This window comes from Zingiber officinale, chromosome 3A, assembly GCF_018446385.1.
Source record: "Zingiber officinale cultivar Zhangliang chromosome 3A, Zo_v1.1, whole genome shotgun sequence".
NCBI lineage: Eukaryota > Viridiplantae > Streptophyta > Magnoliopsida > Zingiberales > Zingiberaceae > Zingiber > Zingiber officinale.
In genome coordinates, this window is record NC_055990.1 from 155,714,482 (window position 1) to 155,739,987 (window position 25,506).

The following is a 25,506-nucleotide window of genomic DNA, read 5'->3' on the forward strand; positions in this document are numbered from 1 at the left end:
TACATGACTATAATCCAATTTGGGTCAAGCAGGGATTCTTCTACTATTTTGGGTTCAAATTTAGAAATTAAAGATATTTGACTTAGGGTTATGAAAAATGATCTAGTTTGAACTCTTAGGTCTTTATCTTCTATAATTTGTTCAATTGGGTGGTCTAAGCTGACTCTTATTGTTCTAGGTTCAGTTTATGTTGGTTCTCTTGTGGTTGATTTTGTTCATCTTCATATTCGTTTATTGGATTTTCACTTGCTCCCCCTAGATCAGTGCTAGTTCTAACGAAATCAATTGGTTGGTATTGAGGTTGAGTTGAGTTAGATTCTTTAGAGGTTGTAATTTCGTCAAATTTTACATTGGTTGTTTCCTAAATTCTTAAGATAGTTTATATCCTCTACTTTTTTTGGGAGTACCCTACAACGATTCAATTTTCTACTTTTGAGATAATTTTTTTCTAAATATTCTCTTATGTTTAATATGTAAACAGAACATCAAAATACCTTAAAGTATTTAACATTAGGTAATTTACTATAATAAATTTTAAATATGATTTTATTATGTTTCTTATTTATTATTGCTCTAGTTTGTACATAGTAGGCTGTACTGACAGCTTCTGTCCAAAGATATTTTGGTAATCAGAATTCATTAAGCATTGTTCTAGTGGTTTCTTGGAGGGTTCTATTTTTTCTTTCAACTATTCCATTTTGTTGAAGTATATTATGACATGAGAATTCTTGATGGGTATCTAAGCAGAATTTAGTAAACTTATGATTTTTAAATTCCCCACCGTTGTCACTCCTAATTCTTTTGATTTTTAAGTCTTTTTTATTTTCAATTTGTTTACAAAAATCACTAAATATTTTAAATGTTTCATCTTTATTTTTTAAGAACTTAACCAAGTTAATCTTGAGTAATTATCAATTATAATTAGATAGTATAAATTTTCATTAATAGATTTAATCCCATGTAGGTCAAATAAATTTAAGTGTAATAATTCAAGTGTTGAATTTGTTTGAGTTTGATTAGTTGGTTTGTGAGTTGATTTGGTATGTTTTTCTTTTTGACAAGCATTACAAATTGTTGAGTCTAAGTTAGGTAGTTTTGGTAATCCTCTAACTAAGCCATTTAATTTGGTAATATTTCTAAAGTGAGTGTGAGACAGTCTTCTATGCCATAACCAGGTTTCCTCCTTTTGTGTCAAGTGACGCTTAAGTGAGGAGTTGGCTAGGCTAATTATGTAAATATTATTATTTCTAAATCCTTTTAATTTTATTATGGGGTCTTTCATATATTTAATTAAACATTCAATGGATGTAAACATAACCTTATACTCTGAATCACATAATTGACTAACACTGAGCAAGTTGAATTTAAAATTTTCAATAAGTAGTACTTTATAAATAATGAAATTAGATTCTAGTTCAATGTTACCTATTCCAATTACCTTAAGTTTATCATTATTTCCAAAGGCAACTATTCCTAGTATTTTGAATGTCAGATTTGTGAACATTATTTGAACCCCGGTCATGTGTCGAGAGCACCCACTATCCACTATCCATTTAGATTCCTACAAAAAAAATAGGAGTAATAAATTTAGCTTAAGTGTTAACTTACCTTTTGTTTATTTTGTTTTAAATTTTAATTTAAGTTTAAATTTTAATTTAATTTTAAGTTTTAATTTAATTTAAATTTGAATTTAATTTTAATTTATCCTTATTTGTCTCACATAATCTATATTTTTAATTAAGAGAATCCTATAATTTTGTGAGATGAGTTAAGTTAAATTTTAGAGTTTGGTTTAACTTGTGTTAGAATCAAGTTTAGCTTTGAGTTCAACAAGCAAGCATTCTTTGGATAAACATCTAAGTTGTGGTGAGTCACTTGGACATCATTAGAGTAATCACATCTTTAAAATTTTTTAAATAGTCCTGTCCACTGAACTTAGTACAAAACTTTGGCCTAACCAGCAAGATTAGTAAAGGATAACTTCAGTTAGTTCCATTAAACCAAATATACTAGGTCGAAGCCATATCTTCCTAGACATACATAAATAGAGCTTCCCAAACCTACTATCATCTAAGACTTTTTCAGTACTATTTCAAGTTAAACTTTTATCCCTATTTAACCTAGTCCTAATTACCCAGTCAGGTAAATTATTATTTTAGAGGTGCCAACTAATTTGGAGTTTCCCCCTGAATTATTAAATTTTGAATTTAGGTTTTAGGTTTGTGTCAATTTATTTTATAGTTATACTAAACTTCATTGTAATTTGAGTTTAAATTAAATTTATAGTTATTTGATTTAAATTTAATTTTTCAATTTGAGTTTGATTTGTTTGATTTCATTTTATATTTTAGGTTTGAGTTTGAATTAATAGGTGTAGATGGATTTGATTTTAAGTAATGAATTTCATTTTTAGGTACATAAAATTGATTGAATCCTACTTGCTCAATTAGACAAGCTTTCAGAACCCACGCTTTAATTAGTTTCTTATTTTGGCTCATAAGTGATATAAATGTTTTGTTTGCTTAGTTGAACTTGTATCTGAGTCCGGATTTATTATATATAGCTCGTTGACATCCAAGTAGCATATCTAGATACTTAGATCTGGTGTGAATTTTTTTTAACAATTCTTTTAGATTAGTTACTTTAGTTTTCAATTTAGAGTTTTCTTTTTCAAGTCTTTCGACTTGAGTTGGGTTAGTGTTTTCTGTTTGGGAGTTAAGTTGTTCCTTAAGGTGTTGATTTTCCTTAAGTAGTATGTTATTTTATTTTTTAGATTTAATTAAGTATTTATTAAGATAGGCAATAATTTTAAAGAATTTTTGTAGTTAAAATTGATTGTACCTCGTTAGAACTATCAAAAATGAGTACGGACTCATGACTTGACTCGTATTTGGACTCATCTTGATCCGCCTCACTTTTTGATTCTGGTCCGGATGCCATCAGTATGAGGTAGTTGTGATGCTTTAGATCTTCGATGTCCGATTCTTTGGAAGACGCCTCATCTCAAGTCACCTTTTCTCCTTCCTTTTTATCGTTTGTTCTTTCGTGTAACTCAATGAGTTTATCCCAAAGTTCCTTTACATTTTCATGTGGGTCGATGTGGTTTAGATCCTCCTTCATTAGTCTACATTAGATCGTGTTCAATGCCTTGAAGTCGATTTGTGACTTTTTTTTTCATCTCCGAATTCTAATTTTCTGGGTCCATCGAAATTCCGATGTTGTTGTCGATCAGAGGCTTGTATCCTTTGTAGATGTTGAACCATTGCTCAATGTCTGTCTTTAGGTACACATCCATCCGCTTCTTTCAATACGGGAAATCATCCCTGTTGAAGAAGGGGGGGGGGGGGGGGCGAACGGTGCTATATCCCTCGTGCTGGCCCATTAATTTCTAAAAGAGAAACTTGGAAATATTGCCAATACTTGGTCTTGAGGTAAGTAGTATGGGAGAAAAAAAAAGACTTGATTGGTATTGCACCAATTCAAGATATTACAGAAAGAGACGAGAAGACTTATCCAAATAGGTAATTGTACCAATTTGCACTATATCGAAAAGCTCAAAATTGAAAAGAAAAATTAAAAGAAAGTTTGAAAGTCACCCCTACTTGATTGGTGGTTGTATCAATTCAGAGCCAACCTGGCTCTTATACTACTTGTTGGATCGTTAAGACGCTAGGGGGAGGGGGTGAATAGAGTTCATCACTTTTTCAGAAATCAAGAATACGCAACGGAAATAAAGCTAAGGGGAAAGTAGCGAGAAAGAAAAAGACAAGAGCTAACACAAGTAGTTTTTTATTTGGTTCAGAGCCTTCGACGACTCCTACTCCAAGGCCCGCATTCGTTGAGTACTTTCATTGGGCAATCAACTAATAATTCAAAATGTCACATAAATGAAGTACAAGAACTATAATGAAAGGTTACCAATAATAGAGAAAACTAAGTAGATATTGATGTTCGGTTGTTGGTGGGGTGTTACAGCGTCGTAGGAGCTTCTTTGGAGTAGTGCACAAGAATGAAAGTTGTAGTAGATGTTTTTGAGCTGCTAGTCGAAGCCTTCTTATATAGACACATTCGGGTGCTTAGACCCCCTCCTGGGTGTTTAGAATGTGCTGACATGACGACCTCTCATCGAAACTTCATCCTCAACATTTATCCACCTCTGAGCGCCCGTACCCCCTCTGGGCGCTTGGACTGTTGATGTGGGCTTGGCCAGTCGACCTGCTCCAACTCAACTTCTGGATGAGTTTTGCTGGTCTGGGCGCCTGGACCAACTCCGAGCGCCCGGACCGCCTGGGTGCCTAGCTAGGCACTCGCCCGGTTGAAACTTGTCCGGGCTCTCGAATCCCTTCCGGGCACCCGACCACCTCTTTTTCACACTTCTCTTTCTTTCAAAAAAGAGTTAGTTCATGTAACAAAAATATGTTTATCCTACAAAAGAAAGTTAGCATAATAAGATAGTAGTATTAATTAGATCTTGTATGCCCGAGACTAGAATCTAGTTACAGTCTCAGCTTAGGTTTTCCAAATGGATCTAAGTCAGACCAATGCCTACTGTTCTCTCAATCGGGAATGCGTCCTCATTGGATCTCCCTCTTCGAGTGACTTGCCTCACTTACCAACTGTAGTCGCTTAACTTTCCTTTGACCTACCAGGTCTTTCCATCAGTTGTTAGATTTGTAGATCCAACTGGGCTTCAGTCGATTACCAGGTCCCGCAAACCCAATTAGACTTCCTGCCAGATATCGAGTCACTCATTGACCTATGTGGACTTTGCACCAGCTATCGGGTGCTGTGAACCTAGTTGGATTTCACCTTAGTGTCAAGTCTTCCAGATCCATCAACTCCTGTACATTAGGCAAAGCAATTAGATCATACACACTCTAACTTTATTACACTTGTTATTCATTAAAACCTGAATTTGATCATTAGTGTAAATTGTACCAACACATTCAACCACCCAAGTTTGAAGGAGAATTTGCACTTTGGAAGCACAAATTAGAGGTATACTTTAAAACTGATTTCGACGTATTTCTAACTTAAAAAATGATTTTGAAGTCCAGAGATGAAAACAGAGAACAAAAAATAGGAACACCTCTGGAACAAAAAGTAGCAGGCTAACTTTAAGACCAATGGCAAGAAGTCAGCCAAATCGGCGATTACAACTCCTCAAAAGATCTTTAGGAGAAATTCCTGGAGCTCCATGAAGACACCTCGGAAGCCAAGCTAGCGAGACGAGACATCCTCCGAAATTAGCTAACAAATCTCTGAATGAACAAGAGAGAGAAGGTGACTCAACTCCATACGAAGATCAAGAACTGATCACCCAACTCAACAACCTTTAATAATCAGTAACGAATCGAGACTCAATCCGATACGCGCTCAACGCCTTTTCGAGAACACAAGAGTGGTCATCCTTAGTAGATGCATACTACATCTCTAAGGACTCGGAGGTAAGTACTCTAGAAGAACTATTTTTGACTTTCAAATTACACAAGTCTAGATGTGTAGGAGTTACAAAAGAAATGAAGACAAACCAGAATCTAGCACTACAAACCAAAAAGGATGAACCAGACTCAGAATCATCTCTCGACGAAAACGTAGAATCATTCATGGTAAGAAAAATTTCTAAGTTCTTTAAAATTAACAAGTTCAGTAAGTCTCAGGAAAAAAAACTAATAAGGAGAAGAAGAAAGGTTCAATGCTATAACTGTCAAGAAGGGCACATCAAAGACAACTGTCCTAAACAGAAGAACAAACCAAAAGAAAAAGATAAAGGGCAAAATAAAATCAAGCACAAGAACCTTAGAGCAACGTGGGACGAGTCGTCATTCAAGTCCGAGCTGGAAGAATATGCCGGACTAACACTAATTGTGGATCACCAGAAAGATGACGAAATTAAAGTACCTCAGAGATGAGCATAGATGAAGGGGGAGAAACATCAGAAGAGAGCAGCGATAAAGGGAGAACATCGAATTACAAGGATGACATGATAAGTCAGCTACGTCTTCTACTTCCTAATCAACTATATGAAGGTATACAAAAGCTTTCTGGATCATTCTGCAAGCTAAGGATGAAATGCATAGAGTTAAAAAGAGAAAATTTAGACTTAAGAACTACTTTAGCTAATAGATCTCCCTTAGAAAATTTTGATAAACTGAAAATTAAAAATAAAAATTAAAGGAACAAATAAAAACATTAGAAAAGAATTATGTATATTCAAATGCCAGAATTTTAGAAATTTTCAAATACTTAATTTATATTTTAGATTTCGCAAGAGTCAAATTAGAAAAGTGATACAAAAATATATTTCAAAAAATTATCTTGTTAATTCAGTAGGTAGAAACTTATATTGGGTACCCAAATAATGCTTAGTTAGATTTAATTAATTTTTATGCATGCTAAAATAAAAACATAGTTAAATATTTCATATATCTACTACTGTTCATATTTTTGGCTAATTTTTTTTAATAATGAAATTTATTTCCTGTTAGATTAATTTTTTTTATTTTTTGATGATTATATAATTTTTTTATGAATTTTTAATCAAAAAATATAAGTTAAAATTTAAAATTTTTTGGAGATAAATTTTGGGAAAACTGATTATTTTTAGTTAATTACCATTGTATTTTTAACATTGAAAATAATCAGCAAGATTTTTAGATGTAAATTCTATTTTTAAGTATTTTTATTTCAAAAATACATGCTATCCAAAATGATTTATTTTAATTAAAATAAATATTATTTTCTCATGAAAAATTTAACACTAATCTGGATAATTGTCTTTGTCAGTGATTTTTTTCATAATTTCTAGAAGATTATTTTTTTTAATTATTTTTGACAAATCTGATTTTTGATTTTTAGAATTTTGGATATTCAAAAAATAATTCTTAAAAATTTTTCTCAAACTTGGTCATTATTTGAGTAACCCTTAGAAAATTTTTTAGAATTTGTTAGCACGTACCCCTATTTTTTTTTGACATGATTAAAAGGGTAGAGAAAGTTAGGAGTTAAAAAAGGAAATGTGTATTTGTGTTTCTTAAATTGCAATTCACTTGTTCTTAATTGCAATATTTCATTTGTACTTAATTACAATATTTCACCCATACTTAATTACAATTATTTTTTACATTTTTGTTTAACCCTAATCTTAACCCGAGTTGATATACATTAAAAAGGAAGAGATTATGATTACTCTGAGTTAGTTTTGATGAGATCAACCAAGTTAAGTTAGACTATGCTTATTTAATACCTTGTGTTTGAGTGTGTAGAGATTTAGGAACACAAAAAGTCAAGTGGAAAATGCAGCGGATGAGAAAGATGACACGGGAAGTGAGTCGACGGACTTAATGCATCCGAGGGACGAGAAGTTATGAAAGAGTATACTAGTGGAGCAAGAAGGACACACGCTATGATATGAGAGACGAGAAACCGAGGAGGAAGCCTACTCGAAGAGAAGGCCGGAGTTGGGTCAGGGTGAGCTCAACTCTAGATGGTCGGAGAATTACCCAAGTGATTGGAGCAGAAACCGAACAAGTCAACATGAAGTTGACTTGTCTAGGCGCCTCGACGAGTCGTTGCTGCGGATGACGTTTAGAGTCCACGTCAGCAACACTCCAACTGCTTGGACTGGTCTAGGTGCCCGGGTGAGGATAAAAGTTTACCCTAAAGCCGTTGAAGAGACGTTGTGAAGCAGATAGAGTGCATTGTTGGTGCGCCCAGACCTGCTCCAGGAGTCCTAAGTTGCCACATCAGCCAACTGTCAAATCTGACCAAAGGGCTATAAAAGAAGAGCTTGTTCTCTTATTCAAGCACAACACTTTATGTACTTCATTTTCAACTCTGTTTTTTGTATTTACATTTTGTGCTTTCAAACGCTGTACGAGGTTTCTCCGCCTCTGACCTTGCTCGAAGAAGGAGACTTTGCTAGCTAGTGCTTACATTGCTTTGGATTAGCAACCTTTCCGGTTGCAAATTTGGTAAATCTCAATAGCCTCATATTTATTTATACACATTTTATTTTTATTTATTAAAAGTTTTTGTCCAACTCAAGTCAAAAAAACAAGAAGAGTAAAATTATAATTTCAAGATAATTTACCCCTCTTGCTGTCCCCACTAGGACCAACAGATTGTACATCCAAGTTTTATTCATAGACATTGTTAACTAATGAGAATACAATTTCATATAATTTGTTACAAAGTATATGAGTTTCATAAAAAAAGAAACTATACTATGTTTCATGTTTCAACTAAAGATAATAAGGTCTAAAATTATCTTAGATATAAATATACCAACACTAAAATAACAAAATGATCATATCATGCTATAGATGTAAATAATAACTTAATATAGGTATTGTTTATTAAATTACACCTGAAAATGAGTAGTCTAGCCGGAGAAGAGCTGCAAATGCAGTTACCTACAAAAAAAAATAGCTAAAATTAATCACAAAGAATGACAAGCTAGGACAAATTCACAACGGGACCAAGCTAATGCTTGGATAAGTTGTCTGTCGCATGCTGGTGGGCAGCCACCCTGCTAGCCATGGCCAACCTACCAGCCATAGCCAAGCTCACTGCCAACAGCTGGCGGCTAGCCAAGCTACAGCCACCCATGCTTCCGGTGGTGAGCTGGCAGTCGGCCAAGACGCCGAATGTAGCCAACCAATCTGCCAGTCGTGGCCAATAGCTACCCACTGCCCAAGCGGCGACCGACCAAACTGCAGGCCCTGCCAAGCCACCAACCGTGTTCTGGCGGCCGACCAAGCTTTTAGCAATGGCCAACAACTAGCGACCGACCAACCTATGGCCGCCAAGCAGCTGGCCGCATTCTAGAGGCCAACCAAACGAACGATCACGTTTTGGCGGCCGACCAAGGCGCCAACCGCTAGCCGTGTGTTGTCAAAGCAGTGGTTGGCGACCAGCAAAGAAAAAAATGGTTTGCTAGCGGCCGACAAAGCCGCCAACTATTGCTGGAATTAGGAAGAGGGAGATATTAGGGTGAAGAAATCTTATCGGAAATAGTCAATGGGGCTGGAGAGATGGTGTGACTCGGGAGATTAGGGAAGACGTGTGTGTGAGTGAAAATCGGGGTTGCGCCCTTGATTTTCACTATGGATCACTGATGGAATTGATATTCCGTCGATAAATTCTGACAGAATTAATATCTCGTTAATGAATTCCGACGGAATTCCAATTTCGTCGGTAGCCCTCCACATAATCACCAATGGAATTTGAATTTCATCGGTGATTATATGGAAAATTAGGGGTTGCCAGGGGTTACAGATGACAATAACAATTCCGTCGATAACCCCTCCCTTCTTCCTTCTCGATGAAAATAATAATCCATCGGGAATCTCTTTCTGACATAATTATATTTCTGTTGGTATCCTCAAATAAGAATCGTCATATTGAAAAATTTTATTTTTCAATCTCATTTTCTAACTCACATTGCCTCATTCTTCATCCTTGCGTTCTCTTTAATTTTTTTCATTAATATCTTTAATATTCTATTATTTATTTTATAATAATCTCTCAATTTCTTTGCATTGATGTAAAATTTATTTTTTATTTCATTAATTTTTAATCATATAAATAATTTATAATATTTTTAAGAGTATATATATTTATGATACAAACAATTTTGACCTTCCAATTTCAAGGTTGAAAATACTAATATATAATCTTGCCGTATTTGGCGGTGCATGATTCAACAAACTTCACCCTATGGTTATAAGTGGTGATTAAAATGAGTAATTTTAACCCATTAGTTATTCCTCCATTGTAATGTTCAATGAGTCATTTTAAGGGCACTGATTAGCTATAGTTTTTCGATTTATCTTCTCACAAATGATCGTGAGATCGATCATGTGAGACCGTTGGAATGACAGATTACACGTTTTGCTGCCAATAAAGTCATTTTAAGGAATTTGATACAAATCATACTTCATATTTTTCATTGTTACTACCCTTGGACTATCCACCTAGTCATTCTTATTCTCGTTTGCGTGCTCATTTCCCTCTATAAATAGAGTTGTCAATTAATTTTTGTTTACTTAACTTGCTTGCTCACTACCAAAAACTCAAACTTTGTCTTCAATTGTGGTTCTATCCCCAATGCAATCAGAGACTTTAGTTACGATTGTTGGTGTTAGGTTTCGAGCACTTTGACCTACCTTGTAATGATAAATAAAGTTTTTATGAATTAAGATTCCATTGCACTAAGTGTTTATGAAATAAGATAAGATTCTAACATTTGGTGCATTAAGATAGTAGGCTTCAAAGCCATTCCATTACAAGGACACCACTTCTCATAACTAGTTTCTCTATGGCGTGGAATAATAACTGCATCCATTTAGTTGGGACGTCGATCTATTATGATTAACATATTGACAAGCTCAAATCCTATCCGTGCTTTGACTTCTGGACCAGTTAGTGTCGATCTTTGAGTAAGATATCTGATCTTTTGGGGTTAAGAAGAAATTTATAGATGTAAACACCTTCATCATTGATTATCTTGTTGGTAGATTTAATTTGGTTTCTGATTGAATCAGTAATGAGATGATAGATATTCTGTATGATTAAAAGTATTGAGGACATAAGGATTGAAACACTTGTTTTCTTATTATCATTGTGCAAAGGAAGCTTGGAGAGCTATCAAGGTAATCAGGACGGGTGATTCTATCGAACTGACTGGCGGAGGGGAAGATGACTCGAGAAGGGTGCGTTACTTGGTCAGCTGTGAAGTAAAGACATAAATTTGATGGTGAAAAACCAGTTCTAGACTGACTCATGTTGAAGGTAAAAAGATTTAATAAAGGAAAACAAGTGCACTACAAACTTATAATTGCAGGAAGAGAAAACAAGCTGAAGGTAAAAAAGCTTTAACACGAGGAGGTGAGTTCATAACCTCACTTCATATACTGATTTTAAAACTGCCGAATTCTATGCGATCTCTTCATCTCAGTTTGTTTCCATTTTGAAAAAACAAAAAAGCAGTAATTCTATGAATCAAACAGCTAATTTTTAAAATCAATGTGCTTGCTCCGGCATCAGGTTTGATCCTTTCACTTATCTTGTTCGGTTTCCCCCTCCTGCAAACAGTTCAACAAAGGTGGTGGTTTTTATATATCAGTCATCATTGACAGCAACAACACACAACTAGATCCAATAAGTAAAAACATACTACTAACGATGGTATCAAAACTTTCTACAAATATCATCAAATATAGCCTAGTTGCTAGATTTTTCAGCAAAATAAGTTTGCTCATATTTGTTTACACAAATGTATAGGAGTAATTGAAATTCTAAATATCAGTTTAATATATAATGAGTATAAGGGCATTAATCTTTCGCATTAAGAGACATTAATCTTTCGCATTAAGAGACATTGTTACCACTGAACCAATATGCTCAAATTCATGTATATTTTATAATGATACACATTCCATAGTTAACAACAAAAATCAAGAACATAAAATGCTAAGCTACATGTAATTGGAATGCGTTCCAATGGCATATAACTAAAAGCCCAAAGGAATATAGGAGAATTTTTCCCTTTAAACTAAAATGTTAGCTTAAACTAAGATATTACCTCCATGTCTGACGTCCATATGTCGAGGTTCCCACGCAGACGCTGCATAATCTCAGCGCTGTCCTTGAACGAATCATCTTGAAGTGTATCCTGCTCTGAATCTGCTTCATCACATGCCTGGTAATAGAAAAAGAGGGCCCATATTAAGAAAGTCCAAAACAAAACACCAAGTCTAACAAAGTGTAAAAATGGAGAAAAAATCAACAGAGAAATGAAAAGCCGGCTGCAAATGATAAATAGCTGGATGCTAATTCGGAACTGCAACTTTAAATTCTTGAATTCAGTAAGCTGAAGAAAAAAAAAGATATGGATTGCTGTTCCAGAAAAAGTGCAATTAACTGGCCTATAGTTTGACAAGGGTGAGATGGTATGCAATACATGCACCATAATCTCTTATGACGAAGGCTAAGGTAGCACTAAGCTCAATATGGCAATACCCAAGCTACTGCATTTTGTTTGGAAATCAAGTACAAAGAAGCCAGCTATTGCTCTTGAAAAAGGAAAATACAAAAGGACAACATTAAGAAATAATGCAAAATTTTCAGAGAGAAATAGGAGATACGATGACAAAAAACAGAAGAGTTTTAAATCTGAAAAAACAAAACAATCATGGTTTGAGGAGAGTTGATCAAGAGGATTACGTCTAATTATTTGAACTCTGTTAAAGAAATTAGTGTTGCTCCAGAACCAAATTATATGTTTCAGAACAATTAGATGAGATAATGCTATTTACATACATTTTTAACAACGTATGAGCTACACCATAAAGGCAATTCCAACTGATATGCTAATATACATTGATAAGAAACAAACTCAGAAGCAAGGTCAAATTGAATCAAGAAACCCCATAAAGAAACCCCACAAACTCAAAGGCACGGACACATGAATCGCAAATCACTGATCACCTCAACCAAAATAAGAGTAAAGGATGCCCATCCAATGAGCTTAGTTGCTTACCTGCTTGGCTATACTATGAGCCTTTACTGGAGAATATAGAATCTTGTAGTAGAACACCGAGAAATTTAGTGCCACACCAAGCCGAAGTGGATGTGTAGGTGGGAATTCTGCCCGAGCAGCTTCCTGCCAGAACCAATCAATTATATCATTAAGAATCCCTATACCCTTGCCCTATTAGGAATAATTTGATAATTTCCATCTCGAATGAACAATTATAGCTAATTCAAGATCAAAAGTAGTTTCGTAGTTCGAGACAATCAAATCGTGAATTCAAACGGATGTCAAATCAGGCACATCGAGGACTGTAACAAGAAGGATAAGAACCTGAGCGATCTCGTAGGAAGATAAAGCTTTCTCGACGATGTCCTTGTGCTGTTCATGTCCATTAATCTTGACCTCAGCCAGGTAGCGGTAGTAATCGCCCTTCATCTTAAGGTACAAAACCTTGGAGGCATTGCTGGGAGATTTCGGTATGAGGGTGGTCTCGATGAAGTCGAGGATGCGTCCGCAGGTTGATGAAAACTCGGTCTCGATTCGTACGCGAAAGCTTTTGATGGCGGTGAGACGGTTGCTGTTGCCTTGGTTCTCCTGACTCTGCTCGGCTGATGAGACGGTACCAAAGGCGTTGCGAAGGGCGTCGATGACGTTCTTGTAAGCCACCGGAAGGAGGCTGCGCTCCTCCGCCGTGAGCTCCTCCTCCACCGTCGCCGCCAAAGCGATCTTCTCCATATAATCCATCATATCCTCGTACCGATACGTTTGCTCCGCCAACTTGGCCATGTACAAGTACTGCTCCCTCGTTGCCGCCATCGCCTCGCCGGAGAGAATTGAAAGATCCTTCTTCTTGGACGCAAGGGGAAAGAGAAAAGCTGCGGAAGGAAAGAGGCTACGCGGGCAATTTATAGGAGTTTGATTGTAAGCTTTAAACGTTTTAGTGGAAGGTAACATTCAAACCCATTGGTTTACCTGTGATATTATTAGACAGAAGAAGAGGCCCGGTTCAACAGGCTGAGTTCTAACCGACATCCTGCTCTTTAACCCATTCAATGTTTCTCTACGTGCCATTTGATTAAGAGGATCGCATTCTCAGACTAAGCAAATCAAGAGCCAATTCTTTTATGTGGCCCTCTGACCTTGTTGGTTTACTCAATTCTTGGTTTGCTTCATCACCCTGTCCATAAAATTTGCTTGGCTTTGCTTATGCGATCCACCTCAAATGTTTGTGTAACAGAGGACTGCAATAGCAACGAGCAAATGAACGATGTTAAAAAGACACAATTAAGCAGCAAAATGACCTTAGTAATAATATGGACTATCAAATATCTTGTCGAAGCAATCGAAATTGCATACTATGACAGAAACAGAGGTGAGCATGTAAACCAGCCATCCATGATTTAGCAGCAGCTAGAAGCCAAGCACTAACTCATTGAAAAAACCGAGCCAGAAACAAGCGCTAAGCTAAGCCTTATTGAAAGCAAAACTGGCATTAGCATAAGGATTCTGAGCTCACTCGACCTTCACTTGGAAAACGTCCTTCCCCTCCTCCTGCCTCGACTTGGGCACCGCCACCTTGAGCACGCCGTTCTTCATCTCCGCCTTGATCTGATCCATCTTAAAAGACTCCGGCGGCAGAACGATGCGGCTGCTGTACCTCCGTCCGGTGGTCTCCTCTTCCCCTACCTTTTCTTTTTCTCCGTCGCCCGTCGCCCTGGATCACCAGGGTGTTCTGCTCATGCCACACCCTCACACGCTCCTTCCCAAGCCCAGGCATGTCCATTCGCAGGTGCAAAGCATCTTCGTCCTCCCTCACATCCCACCCACGGCGAAACCCGCGGGCGGCTTCCCTCTGCCCCACCGAAGCAGAAAAGAACGGGACGTTGTCCAGCATCTGGATCTGATTCATCAGGTCCAGTAGTTGGTTGAGGCTCCGCGTCGAGTTGAACGGATCAAAGTCAAACACATCTGTGATACATAAAAGGCAGACTAATCAACCCCGGCTGCAGATCATAAGATGAAAAGCGACGAATGTAAAAAAAAGAAGAAGCAGAAAACAGGGCGGCGTGGAATGAGCTGACGACTACCTTGGACGGAAGGGAAATCAGAGCGGTTGCCGGAGTCGGAGCGGCGTTCGAAGGCACGATCGTCGCCATCGACCTGAAGTAGAGCGCTGGTGTTGAAGGAGCGAGTAGTGGTAGCAGCAGCGAAGGGGGCGGGCACGTGGCGGCTAACTGGTACGGCGATGGGTAGCTTCTTCACGAGCTTGGAAGCAACGCCATTTCTGAGAGCTATGAAGCTGGCCATTCTCGATCACCAACAGAGAAGCGATATTCGTAGTTAGCGTTTGGGTCGGTGCGAGAACGGAACAGAACAGATACGTGGGGTTTAAATAGGAGTGCGAGGGTTTCAGGGAAGGAAGAGGAGCCAGTGGGGTAGCTGTTTCTGAAGCAACAGGCACCATGATAGAATGTTCTGGAGTAATCCGGCCTTTCCCATCTCACAGTATTGGACGATGATCACAAGAACGCATACATAATGTATTTGAGATAGGGGTATAAATGAGTCATTCAAAATTCGGTTAGATAAAAGATTACTTGAACTCGGTTAATACGACTCATAAAAATAAATAAATTAAATCCAAATTTTATAATATTTGATTAGTTAGTTCGTGAATTTTTTTTTAATTTTTTCATTAAGTTCACGAATTAATTTTTAAATAAAAATAATAATAATTTTAATATTAAATTTATTAATTTTACACTCTACTTATTAAATATATAGATAAATATATTAAATTTATTTATTAAAATAAAATGATAAATATTATAATTTTCTCTTAAATATATATTGATACGGTGATGAGGGGCCCATCCAATGGAGGGTGATTGTCACGGTGGAGATCAAAGGTCAAAGTCAGGGCGATCAACGCCCTTGTATCACCGGCAGGTCGGGCGACCCACTCGTCCAACCGGGATAGAGAAGGTCCAATCCAACATCATCATAGCTCGGTCACATACCGAGCTTCTGACGCTCAAGAGAAGTGTCGATGAGGCACACGCTGAGCGGTCAGCCCATTCGGACTTATATCAAACCTCGGAACCAGCCAAGCGGAGCCACGACCGAGCAGATTACATTCAAAGCGGAGCTCGGACAGTGGAAGGTTGGCCGAGCGGCCATCCTGCTCAACTCGAGAACGATAGTGTCCAGACGACTGATGGTTGGCTGAACGGCTCACTCGCTCAGCCTAGTAATGGACAAAAGGAGGATTTGGCGATATCCTTCTGGGAGCCCTTGCCACTGACAGACGGCATGATCCGCAGCATGGTCAGGCAGTGGATCGCACGACAGAAGCTTCCACTGTCACGTCAGAGATATGCTCGGGTCACTAAGGTATGGTGTCATGGATACTTTCCTGACATGTCTTTTCAGAGAAAGCTTCGAGAAGCATACAGATCTCGAGGAGCATGCACGTGCACCCCTGGAGCCCTATATAAAGGACCCCAAGCTTCAATGGAGGTATGCTAGTTTTTACTGTAGCCACACTGTTACTATGCTTCTCTTACTCTGCTTCTTTGCTTCCACACTGTCGGTGACTGACTTGAGCGTCAGAGGGTCATCGCCGGGAACCCCTCCCTAGCTAGGCACTGACGCTGCTGTGGTTGCAGGTCCCCCTAGTTCGGAGTCCACGCATGGTCAACAGGAGTGCCACGTCTCCAGCATCCATCACCTTGACTCTCGGACAGGATCAAATTTAACGTCGCCTGTGGGAACACAACCTGCATCCGAGCCAAGAAGATGGAGGACGCTGGACAACTTTACACCGTGACGCTCACCCAAGAGGAGCTCGATATGCTCGTACAGGCTCGAACACAGAAGATAGTCGAGCAGCGACAGCAAAAGGCGCTAGCTGATTGACTGGCGTATCAAGTAACATCGGCATTAGGGGGCCGAGCGGCGCACGAGGACCAGCCGGAATAGCTCTCCATTTGGGGACAAAATAGAGGGTCGACCGACACCCATGGGGAGGCATCGCCCGCCCCGATACCATTCCACCGGGCTCTGTTCCAAACGCCCTTAGAGATCGGGCAGGCGAATCAAGAGCGAAGGTCCTCTTCAAACGAAGCGCCCGTTCAGGATGCACGGAAAGGCAAGGCGCCTCGAGGTGACGTGTCTCCTGAACGGATCAACCGCCAATTCTCCGAAGCAATATTGCACGACCCATTGCCAAGGCACTATGCTCCACTGGCGATTGGAGAGTACAACGGATCGACAGACCCGGATGATCAATTTGGGTAAGTTAGACAACATGACTACACTTCACCAATACACGGATGGGTGAAGTGCCAGGTCTTCCTCACCACACTCTCCAGATTGACACAACGCTGGTTCAGGAGACTGCCGGACGGATTGATACGAAGCTTCAAGGATTTTCGAATGGCCTTCCTACATCATTTCACGAGCAGCAGGCGCAACTAGAAGACGAATGTCAGTTTGTTTTCCTTGAAGCAAGGGCCGAGAGAAACTCTCCGAGTGTACATCCAGCGCTTCAACCAGGTAGCTATGGACATTTCTCTGTCTCATCCGAGACCATGATGAATGCCTTTACATAGGGGCTCGTCGAGGGGGATTTCTTTCGGTCGCTTATCAGAAAGCCGCCCCGCGACTACGACCACTTGCTCAAGAAGGCTAATGAGAACATAAATGTGGAGGAGGCCCAGGCAGCAGCAAGAAGGAAGGAGGCACCAGCCGAATCCTCGGCGCCGACCGAATGCCGACCGCCGAGCAGCCACCAATCGCCGAGGGGGCCAAGAGCCGAAGGCCGGCCACATCAGGAAACAAGGGCGCATGCCATGCAGCATGTGGCTTCCGGCCGGCCAAAGACATCGAAAGGCAAGGTATTGACGTCTATGTTTTGCTCCTTCCACCAGTCGGTGTCACACAACACATGTGAATGTCACGGCCTGATGCTGATCGCTAGGCCAGCCCCGAGGGGCTATCATCGTTGATCTCCCTCTCCCTACCGGCGACACAGGCATCAATTTGTCGGGCAATGGGAAGATGCAAGAAGATCACCCGAGCGACAACACCGTCATCAGCAGAGGGAAAGTGTCGATCATCCCCTAGCCTCTCACGTGCAAAACAGACCATCCGCTTGAGAGAAGGAAAATAGAAGCAATGCCGCTCGGGGAGAAATAAACATCATCGTCGGCGGACCAACCAGCGGTGACTCTAATCGAGCCAAGAAGTTATACGCTCGGCGGTTGGAGATTCATGCCGTAGACTATAGTCGAGAGAAGGCGAACTGGCCCGAAATTAGCTTCGGATCTCGGGACCTCGAGGGCGTAGAAGTCCCCCACGACGACACTCTCATCATCCGAGCGGTAATCATAAATTATACCATTCACCGAATTTTTGTTGACATAGGGAGCTCGGTAAACATAATCTTCAAGAAGGCTTTCGATTAGCTCCAGATCGATTAAGGCGAGCTACTGCCAAAGATGGCCCCACTGTACGGGTTCATGGGCAACGAGGTTTTGCCGATCGGCCAAACCAAGTTGGCCATATCGCTCGGAGAGGAGCCGCTCAGGAGAACCAGAACCACAAACTTCATTGTGGTAGACGCTCACTCAGCTTACAACGTCATCCTAGGCTGACCGACCCTCAATGAGTTCCGGGCATTAGTCTCAACCTACTACCAAAAGATCAAATTCTTGTTAGACGACCGGGTCGGGGAAGTCAAAGGTGACCAGTTGGTCGCCCAGCGCTGCTATGTCGAGATGGTCAAGACTGAGGCCAAGTCAGTTCGGAAAGCTCCCCGGCTAGAGGTAAGCACAATCACCGAAAAACCACCTACCCTAGTCTAAGAAGAAAAAGAGGAAGTCCAAATCCATCCCGGCCAAGCGAAGGCAACAACTTTCATAGCGTCTGATCTGGAAGCCGAGCAGAAGGTGGAGTTGATCGCCTGCCTCTAGCAAAACTACGATGTATTCGCGTTGTCGACACATGAGCTTCCCGGGATTTCCCCGAGCGTCGCGCAACACGAACTTCATGTCCGACCGAACGCTCGATCAGTAAAGCAGAGAAAGAGAGACTTCAGTGTCGAACAAAATCTAATCATCCGGGCAGAAATAGAGAAGCTGCTGGAGGCCGGACACATACGAGAAGTTCAATTCCCGAGCTGGCTCGCAAATATTGTGCTGGTCTCGAAGTCGGGCAACAAGTGACGAGTCTGCATCAACTTCCGAGATCTCAACAAAGCATGCCCAAAGGACTTCTATTAGCTGCCTCAGATTGATCAGATGGTAGACTCCACTGCTGGGTGTGAGCTGATATGCATGCTGTACGCGTATTAATAGGGTACCACCAAGTGTCGCTCGCTTGAGAAGATCAGGAAAAGGTCATCTTCATTACTGTCGACGGAACGTACTGTTACAATGTTATACCGTTCGGACTAAAGAACGTCGGAGCTACTTATCAGAGGCTGATGAATAAAGTGTTCCGACGGCAGATCGACCGTAACATGGAGGTATACGTCGATGACATATTAATCAAATCCCTTTGAGTTGTTGACCTGTGTGCAGATATCAAGGAGACCTGCTAGACACTCAGGACATACGGAATCAAGCTGAATCCAAACAAGTGTCTGTTCAGCGTAAAAAGTGGGCGACTCTTGGGCTACATCGTCACTGAGCGGGGCATCGAGGCAAACCCTAGTAAAGTAAAAGCACTACAAGACATGTCACCACCTAGAAATTTGAGGTAAGCCCAGCGTCTCATCGGTCGGATAACTGCACTATCTCGGTTCATCTCAAAATCATCCGATCGGCGCTTGCCATTCTTCAAGATACTGTGCCGAGCCACCAAATTCCAGTGGGACGAGGAGTGCGACTGGGCATTCAAAGAACTCAAGGCGTATCTCAATTCTCTACCTGTACAACCTAAGCCACTTGTCGGCGAGCCCCTCCGAATTTACCTAGCGTCAACCAAGCATGCGGTCGGTTCGACCCTAGTTAAGCAGAACAACGAGGAACAGCCGGTGTATTTTCTAAGTCATATATTGAAAGATGTTGAATCCCGGTACACTGGTCTCAAGAAGTTGGCTTATGTGTTGGTACTCGCCGCTCGGAGGCTTCGCCCGTACCTCATCGCTCACTCCATCATTGTAATGACCAATAGCCCCTTGGGGCGAGTCCTCCTCAATCTAGAAGTGTCCGGACGGCTAATCAAATGGACGACAGAGCTCAGCGAGTTCGACATCCAGTATCAACCCCAAACGGTCATCAAAGCGCAGTCCTTAGCGGATTTCATTACTTTGGTACAAAATCCTGAGCCAGAAGTCGTTTGGAGGATATATGTGGATAGTTTGTCTACTCGGCAGGAGAGGGGGGTCGGCATATTGCTCATCTCCCCCCAAGAGGAGCAGATGCAGCTGTCCGTTCGGCTGGACTACAGGACAACAAACAATGAAGCCGAATACGAGGCGCTCATAGCCGACCTACAAGCCGCCCGACACATTGGAGCCATCAAGGTCCTCAAACACTCGGACTCTCAATTGGTCGCTCAGCAGCTGACCGAGACATTCGAGATAAGTAACGCGCGACTCAAACTCTACGCCGAAGCCTTCGAAAAACTAAAGGACAACTTTCGGGAGGTCGTCATACAGAAGATCCCCCGGTCGGAGAACCAGGCTGTAGACGAGCTGGCCAAATTAGCCATCTCATTATCACCGATCGTCATAACACAATCGATAGAGCATGTATGCTTAGTGGCTCATATTGACCTGATGGAGGGGCTTACCTTCCCAAATGATTGGAGGTCGGCATTGTCGGAGTTTTTGAGGTCGGGAGCTACACCGTCCGATCAGGAGGAGGCTCGCTTGTTTAGGAGAAGGGCTGGTCGGTTCACACTGATCGGGGATCAGCTCTACAAGAAGGCCTTCTCTAGGTCTCTACTTAAATGCGTCGGATCGGAGGACACCGACTATATACTATGGGAGGTACATCAAGGATCCTGCGGAAGACACTCGAGCGACCGCTCACTAGCAAGAAAGATTCTACTGGTCGGATACTTCTGGCCAACCCTCCAAGAAGATGCCACCCGGATGGCGGCTACCTGTCGGTCTTGCCAGAAATATCATAGCTTCTCTCACTGACTGACCGAGGAGATAAAGGCGTCCACAGTCTCTTGCCTATTCAACCAGTGGGGCATGGACATTGTTGGGTCATTCCCCATCGCAACAGGTCAGCGGAAGTTCTTGCTCGTCGCAGTGGAGTATTTCTCCAAATGGGTCGAAGTCGAGCCGCTGGCAAGAATAACCGAACAGATGGTGATGAAGTTCATCTGACAGCACATCATCTATCGGTTCAGTATCTCACACTAGCTTATCTCAGATAATGGAAGGCAATTCGCCGGTCAGAAACTCAGAGAATGGTGCGGAGGGTATGGTATTCAGCAAGCATTCACTTTATTGGCCTACCCTCAGAGCAACGGGCAAGCGGACGTCGCCAACCGCGAAATTCTTCGAATCTTGCGCGTTCAGCTCGACCATGTTGGAGGGAGTTGGGTAGATGAACTACCCAGCATACTATGGGAGATCCGTACAACTCCCAAAGAAGGGACCGAGGCAACCCCTTTCCACCTGATATATGACGGCGAAGCAGTCATCCCCGTCGAAGTCGGAGTTGAATCCGATCGGATACAACACTACAACGAGGACAACGCTGAGCGGAGGCTTCTGGAGCTAGACTTAGTTGACGAAGCTCGTGCAAAAGTTGTTGCCCGGTTAATGGCATACTGGCAGAGGATGAAGAAGAGGTACAATCAGAGGGTGATCCCAAGGTCGTTCCAGGTCGATGACCTGGTATTGAAGAAAGTGAACCCGATCGGCGATGTCAGCAAGCTGGAGGCCCCATGGGTCGAACCCTTCAAGGTCATGGAGAAGCTTCGGTCGGGCGCCTACTACTTGGAGGATGACGACGGACGACGACTGGAGCGGCCATGGAGCACGAACCATCTCCAGACTTACGAGTCGGGTGAGAGGTGCGTTCTGTAACAGTTAATCTCTTTGCATCCCTGTACTTTTTGCATATAGGGCAAGAGTAAAAAACAATGGGTTTCTAAGCTCTGTGACAAACGACATAATAAATCATCGAGCGGCGACATTAAACGTTTGTCTCCATTGACGGTCGAGTGGCAACCTTAAACCCAAGTCTTCATCAAATCATCGAGCGGCGATGTTAAATGCTTGTCTCCATCGACGGTCGAGCGGCGACCTGAAATCCAAGTCTTCGTCAAATAGTCGAGCGGCGACGTTAAAGGCTTGTCTCCATCGGCGGTTGAGTGACGACCTTAAACTTAAATCTTCGTCAAATCGTCGAGTGATGACATTAAACGCTTGTCTCCATCGACGGTCGAGCAGCGACCTTAAACCCAAGTCTTCGTCAAATCATCGAGCGACGACGTTAAACCCGAGAGAAGGTATAAACCTTCCTCAATTCCTTCAATGGCACTCGTATGGCCGAGTGGCTAGCCGCAGAAATGCTGCTCAGGCAAGCATTGATAACCATGATTTTACTACATTATTTTGATTCATTTATGCATGGTTTTGATGTTGGTTTCATAGTTTAAATCATGGTTACATTATATTTTTGTGCATTGCATAGATGTTGGACTTAATTACAAATTATATTATTTTTGGTGTTATTTGATGCTAATATTTGATTCTTATTTTGTAGGCATCAAAGGATCTTAGATTTGGATCTATTTGGACCAGAATTGGGCTCGAATCGGAGTTCAAAAGACAAGATCAAGCTTTGGATCGATTTGGGCCGTTTATCAAGAATAGGAGAGATCTGAACCATCCGTTGAAGATCTGGCCGATCCAACCTAATGGGGAGCAGATCTAAGCCATTGATAAAGATCCAAAAGTTTTGATCCAGATCTGAGTTCATCCAGCCATTGATCCAGCCGGATTAATCTGGGCCGTTCATTGAAGATCGGCAGATCTGGGCCATCCAGTGATGATCTGATCGATCCGACCTACAGGAGGGTAGATCCAGACCCTAGATCAACATCAGTACCTTCGGATCAGATTTTGGGCAAGCTTTCACCGTTGATTTAGCTCCAAATCAATCTCAGCCGTCGGTTCAAATCTGAGATCTGTTTAAATGAGAAGCTACAGTGCTACAGTGCCTTCGTCGATTCTCCTGTGCTTCGCGTCGCGCGTCTCCAGCGAGATTCCGACCACCATCTCCATTTCCACATCAATTTTCCGGCGAATTCATCGGCGACGATGCTCCCAACTACTAGCGTCCAGCTTCCGGCGATCTGACCTCGCTCCAAGGTGGTCCTACAGCGAGAATTGTGTCTGCAAACCTCTGTTCTACAGCGCCGCCGATTCCGAGGTGTTCCTCCAATTGGTGGTTCCGCTTCCATCCGTGAGCTTTGGCGGTGTTCCTCCACTGCTTCTGGACCATTTCCGACGACATTTCATCCATCATCTTCTCCACATCAGATCTAAGGTTGCAGCTCACAGATTGTTAGATTTCTTGAGGTTGGCAGCTCCGATCTTCATCCGTTTCGTTTGGAGTGGTCTCCGATGATGCTTGTGAAGGCTGAGCTGAGTTCAGTTGCTGAGGTTGTCTTCTCCGATTACAGTTGGAGTGTTCTCCATTGTTTCCTTGTGTGATGGCAAGGAGAAGTTGCCGAGAGAATTGGTTTGGTGTAGAGTTGGTTTAGGGTTTACTTTTGCATTCTTTTTACTATTGATAGATTTACATTTCAGTTTATTATATTTTGATTCAGTAATCATAGTTCTTTAGATTAATTGTTTTAATTCAAGTGCATTGGGTAATTTAGTTTTGATTGCTTTTGAAATTGTTCTTAATTCTGCTTTAGCTTAATTGTAGCACTGTTGAGTAGCTTAGTTTTTGTATGTTAAGATTTAATGTTTCTTTAGATTGTATTTCATTTAGGCGTTTCTATTTTATTCTTAGTTTAAGTGTGCCGACGGTTAAATCATAACGTAAGGTGACAATGCGTTGTTGATTGCTTGTTGACACATACATAGGGTTTTAGTTATGCTTTAGATTAATTTCTTAATTGCTATGTTTTTCCTCTGTTAGATTTAGATTTAAAGTTTTTAAACCCCCAACTCCATTTTTATATCGAAAACCCCAAAAAATAGGAATAAAAGACAATCCTAAATTACATTCTACCGTTGGTTCCTCGGATCGATCCTGGGCTCGTTACTACAACGTTATTGTGAAATTAAGGTGTTCAGTGAATAAATACATTTGTACAATTTGATTAGCGGATGTGACAGATTCGCATTATCAAGCATCCTCGAAGGTGTTGTCCGTTCGGGGTGATACACACAAACACCATAGAGGGTTAAAGGCAGTCATACAAGGAGAATTATAAAAAGAAAGTTCCATCGAACGGGCGAACATTCATTGTAAAAAAGGGGGTGCACCGCCGAACGGGCAGACTTACATTCAAAAAGAAATTTTCTACAAGATGGACGCTCAGCCTCACTCTAGATAATCAAAAACGTTATCAGGCAGCAAGTCGTTCAGCTTGTTGCGATTGATGACGTTGTCCATCAGTACTGTGGGAAGATGGTCGTTCGCCTTGAGCTGCTAGAGCATCCCGGCAATAGCCAACTCGAAGATCCGGACGATCCGCTAGTCAACCTTGTTAGTGAATTTGTCCGAGCGAAGGTAAGCCTGCTTCAACGCTTCAAGCCTGCCCGGTTCGCCTTCTTGATATGTCGCTAGAGCCGAGCGAGAGGCTTCCAAAGCATCCTCAGCAACTTTGAGCTTCCCCTGAAGAGAGGCCTCCACAGCTGAGCGGCTGTTCCACTCGGTGATCAGGAAATTCTCAGCTTCCTTGAGCTTTGGGCAAGAGCCCGGGCTTGTTGGTTCTTTAGCTCTAAATCATTGATAGCTCGGTTCTTCCTCACCGTGGCTGACTCGATTTTTTTATCAAAAGTGCTAACCTGTGTGTTGAGCCAATCCAGCATAACTTCCTGGTCAGCCATCTTCTGCCGCTCATCCTCGAGGAGCTTGTTGGCCTTCTCCAGGTCGGCCTTCAGTTGGGTGACCTCAGTAATAGGCGACCCTTGGGAGGAGGATGCGCTGCTCGAGATCTTAAGCTTCTTCAGCTCATCCTCCACAAAAGCGAGCCATTGGCATATGGCTATGCTTTCCATCCAGTACTGCAAGCGAACAGGAAAACGTTAACGTCGATCGGAGGCAAATCATGAATTGGTAGTAAAATACATACCCTGATGGACATTTACAGGTGGTTGTTGGCGAGGGCCCCAAGGGGCATCATCGCAGCTTGCGCCCTAGCTTCCTCCCAAATGTCGGCGAGCGGCTCGCGGATGAGGATTTTGTGCTCCGGAGTGCGAGGCTGGACGCTCGGCTCAAGGTAATCCTCTGTTGGCAGGTGGAGGATTGTCATCACGGAACGCCAACCGCTCAGGGCTGACTGGGAAGAGGCTACTGGACTAGAAGGTAGGGCTGTGGATGCGGGAAGGATATCGGATTGCAAAACCCTTCATCGGGTCGGGGTCAGAAAGGCGACCGGTTATACAACGATGGTCTCTGGCGGCAGCTTAGCCAGGGACGACGTCTGATCAGATGAAGTGGCTTTCGTCGTTTTTGGGATGGCCGCGGGAGATGAAGTACCTACTCGCTCGGCGACCCTCACAACTGAGGTGGCGGAACAGTAAGGTTGGTCCACTCGGCGTCCCTTGCGCCTAATAAGGGGCTTGCCATCGCAGAAGACCAGGAGACTTCGGTCCGGGCGGCATGCTGCGACTCAAGGGTTGGAAGTGGCTCTCCAGCAACTTCGATGCTAGGCGCCCAGTTGGTAGCGCCCTCATCCACAGTGGGCGTCTCCCCGCTCTCGGTGAGCGTGCCTTCATGGGAGCCGATCGACGTTAGACCTCGGCTCGCCAT

The 25,506-nt window shown here is 41.9% G+C and overlaps 1 protein-coding gene and 1 pseudogene across 3 annotated transcripts; both read right to left on the reverse strand.

The window, feature by feature from the left end:
• Positions 1-10,788: 10,788 nt before the first annotated feature.
• On the reverse strand, positions 10,789-13,700 carry LOC122052942 (14-3-3-like protein F). 3 transcript variants are annotated; one of them, XM_042614714.1, is made up of 5 exons: positions 13,511-13,700; positions 12,869-13,413; positions 12,545-12,667; positions 11,588-11,704; positions 10,789-11,087 (listed from the first exon to the last, which is right to left on the reverse strand). In XM_042614714.1, exons 2-5 carry the CDS (start codon positions 13,352-13,354, stop codon positions 11,061-11,063), a joined length of 753 nt encoding a protein of 250 aa, XP_042470648.1. In that variant the 5' UTR covers positions 13,355-13,413; positions 13,511-13,700; the 3' UTR covers positions 10,789-11,060. The 3 variants fall into 3 exon arrangements, with proteins under 3 accessions (XP_042470648.1, XP_042470647.1, XP_042470646.1); XM_042614713.1 differs by having other exon boundaries at positions 12,869-13,430; XM_042614712.1 differs by having other exon boundaries at positions 12,869-13,700.
• A 350-nt stretch (positions 13,701-14,050) lies between these two features.
• On the reverse strand, positions 14,051-14,891 carry LOC122052943 (annotated as a pseudogene).
• Positions 14,892-25,506: the final 10,615 nt, after the last annotated feature.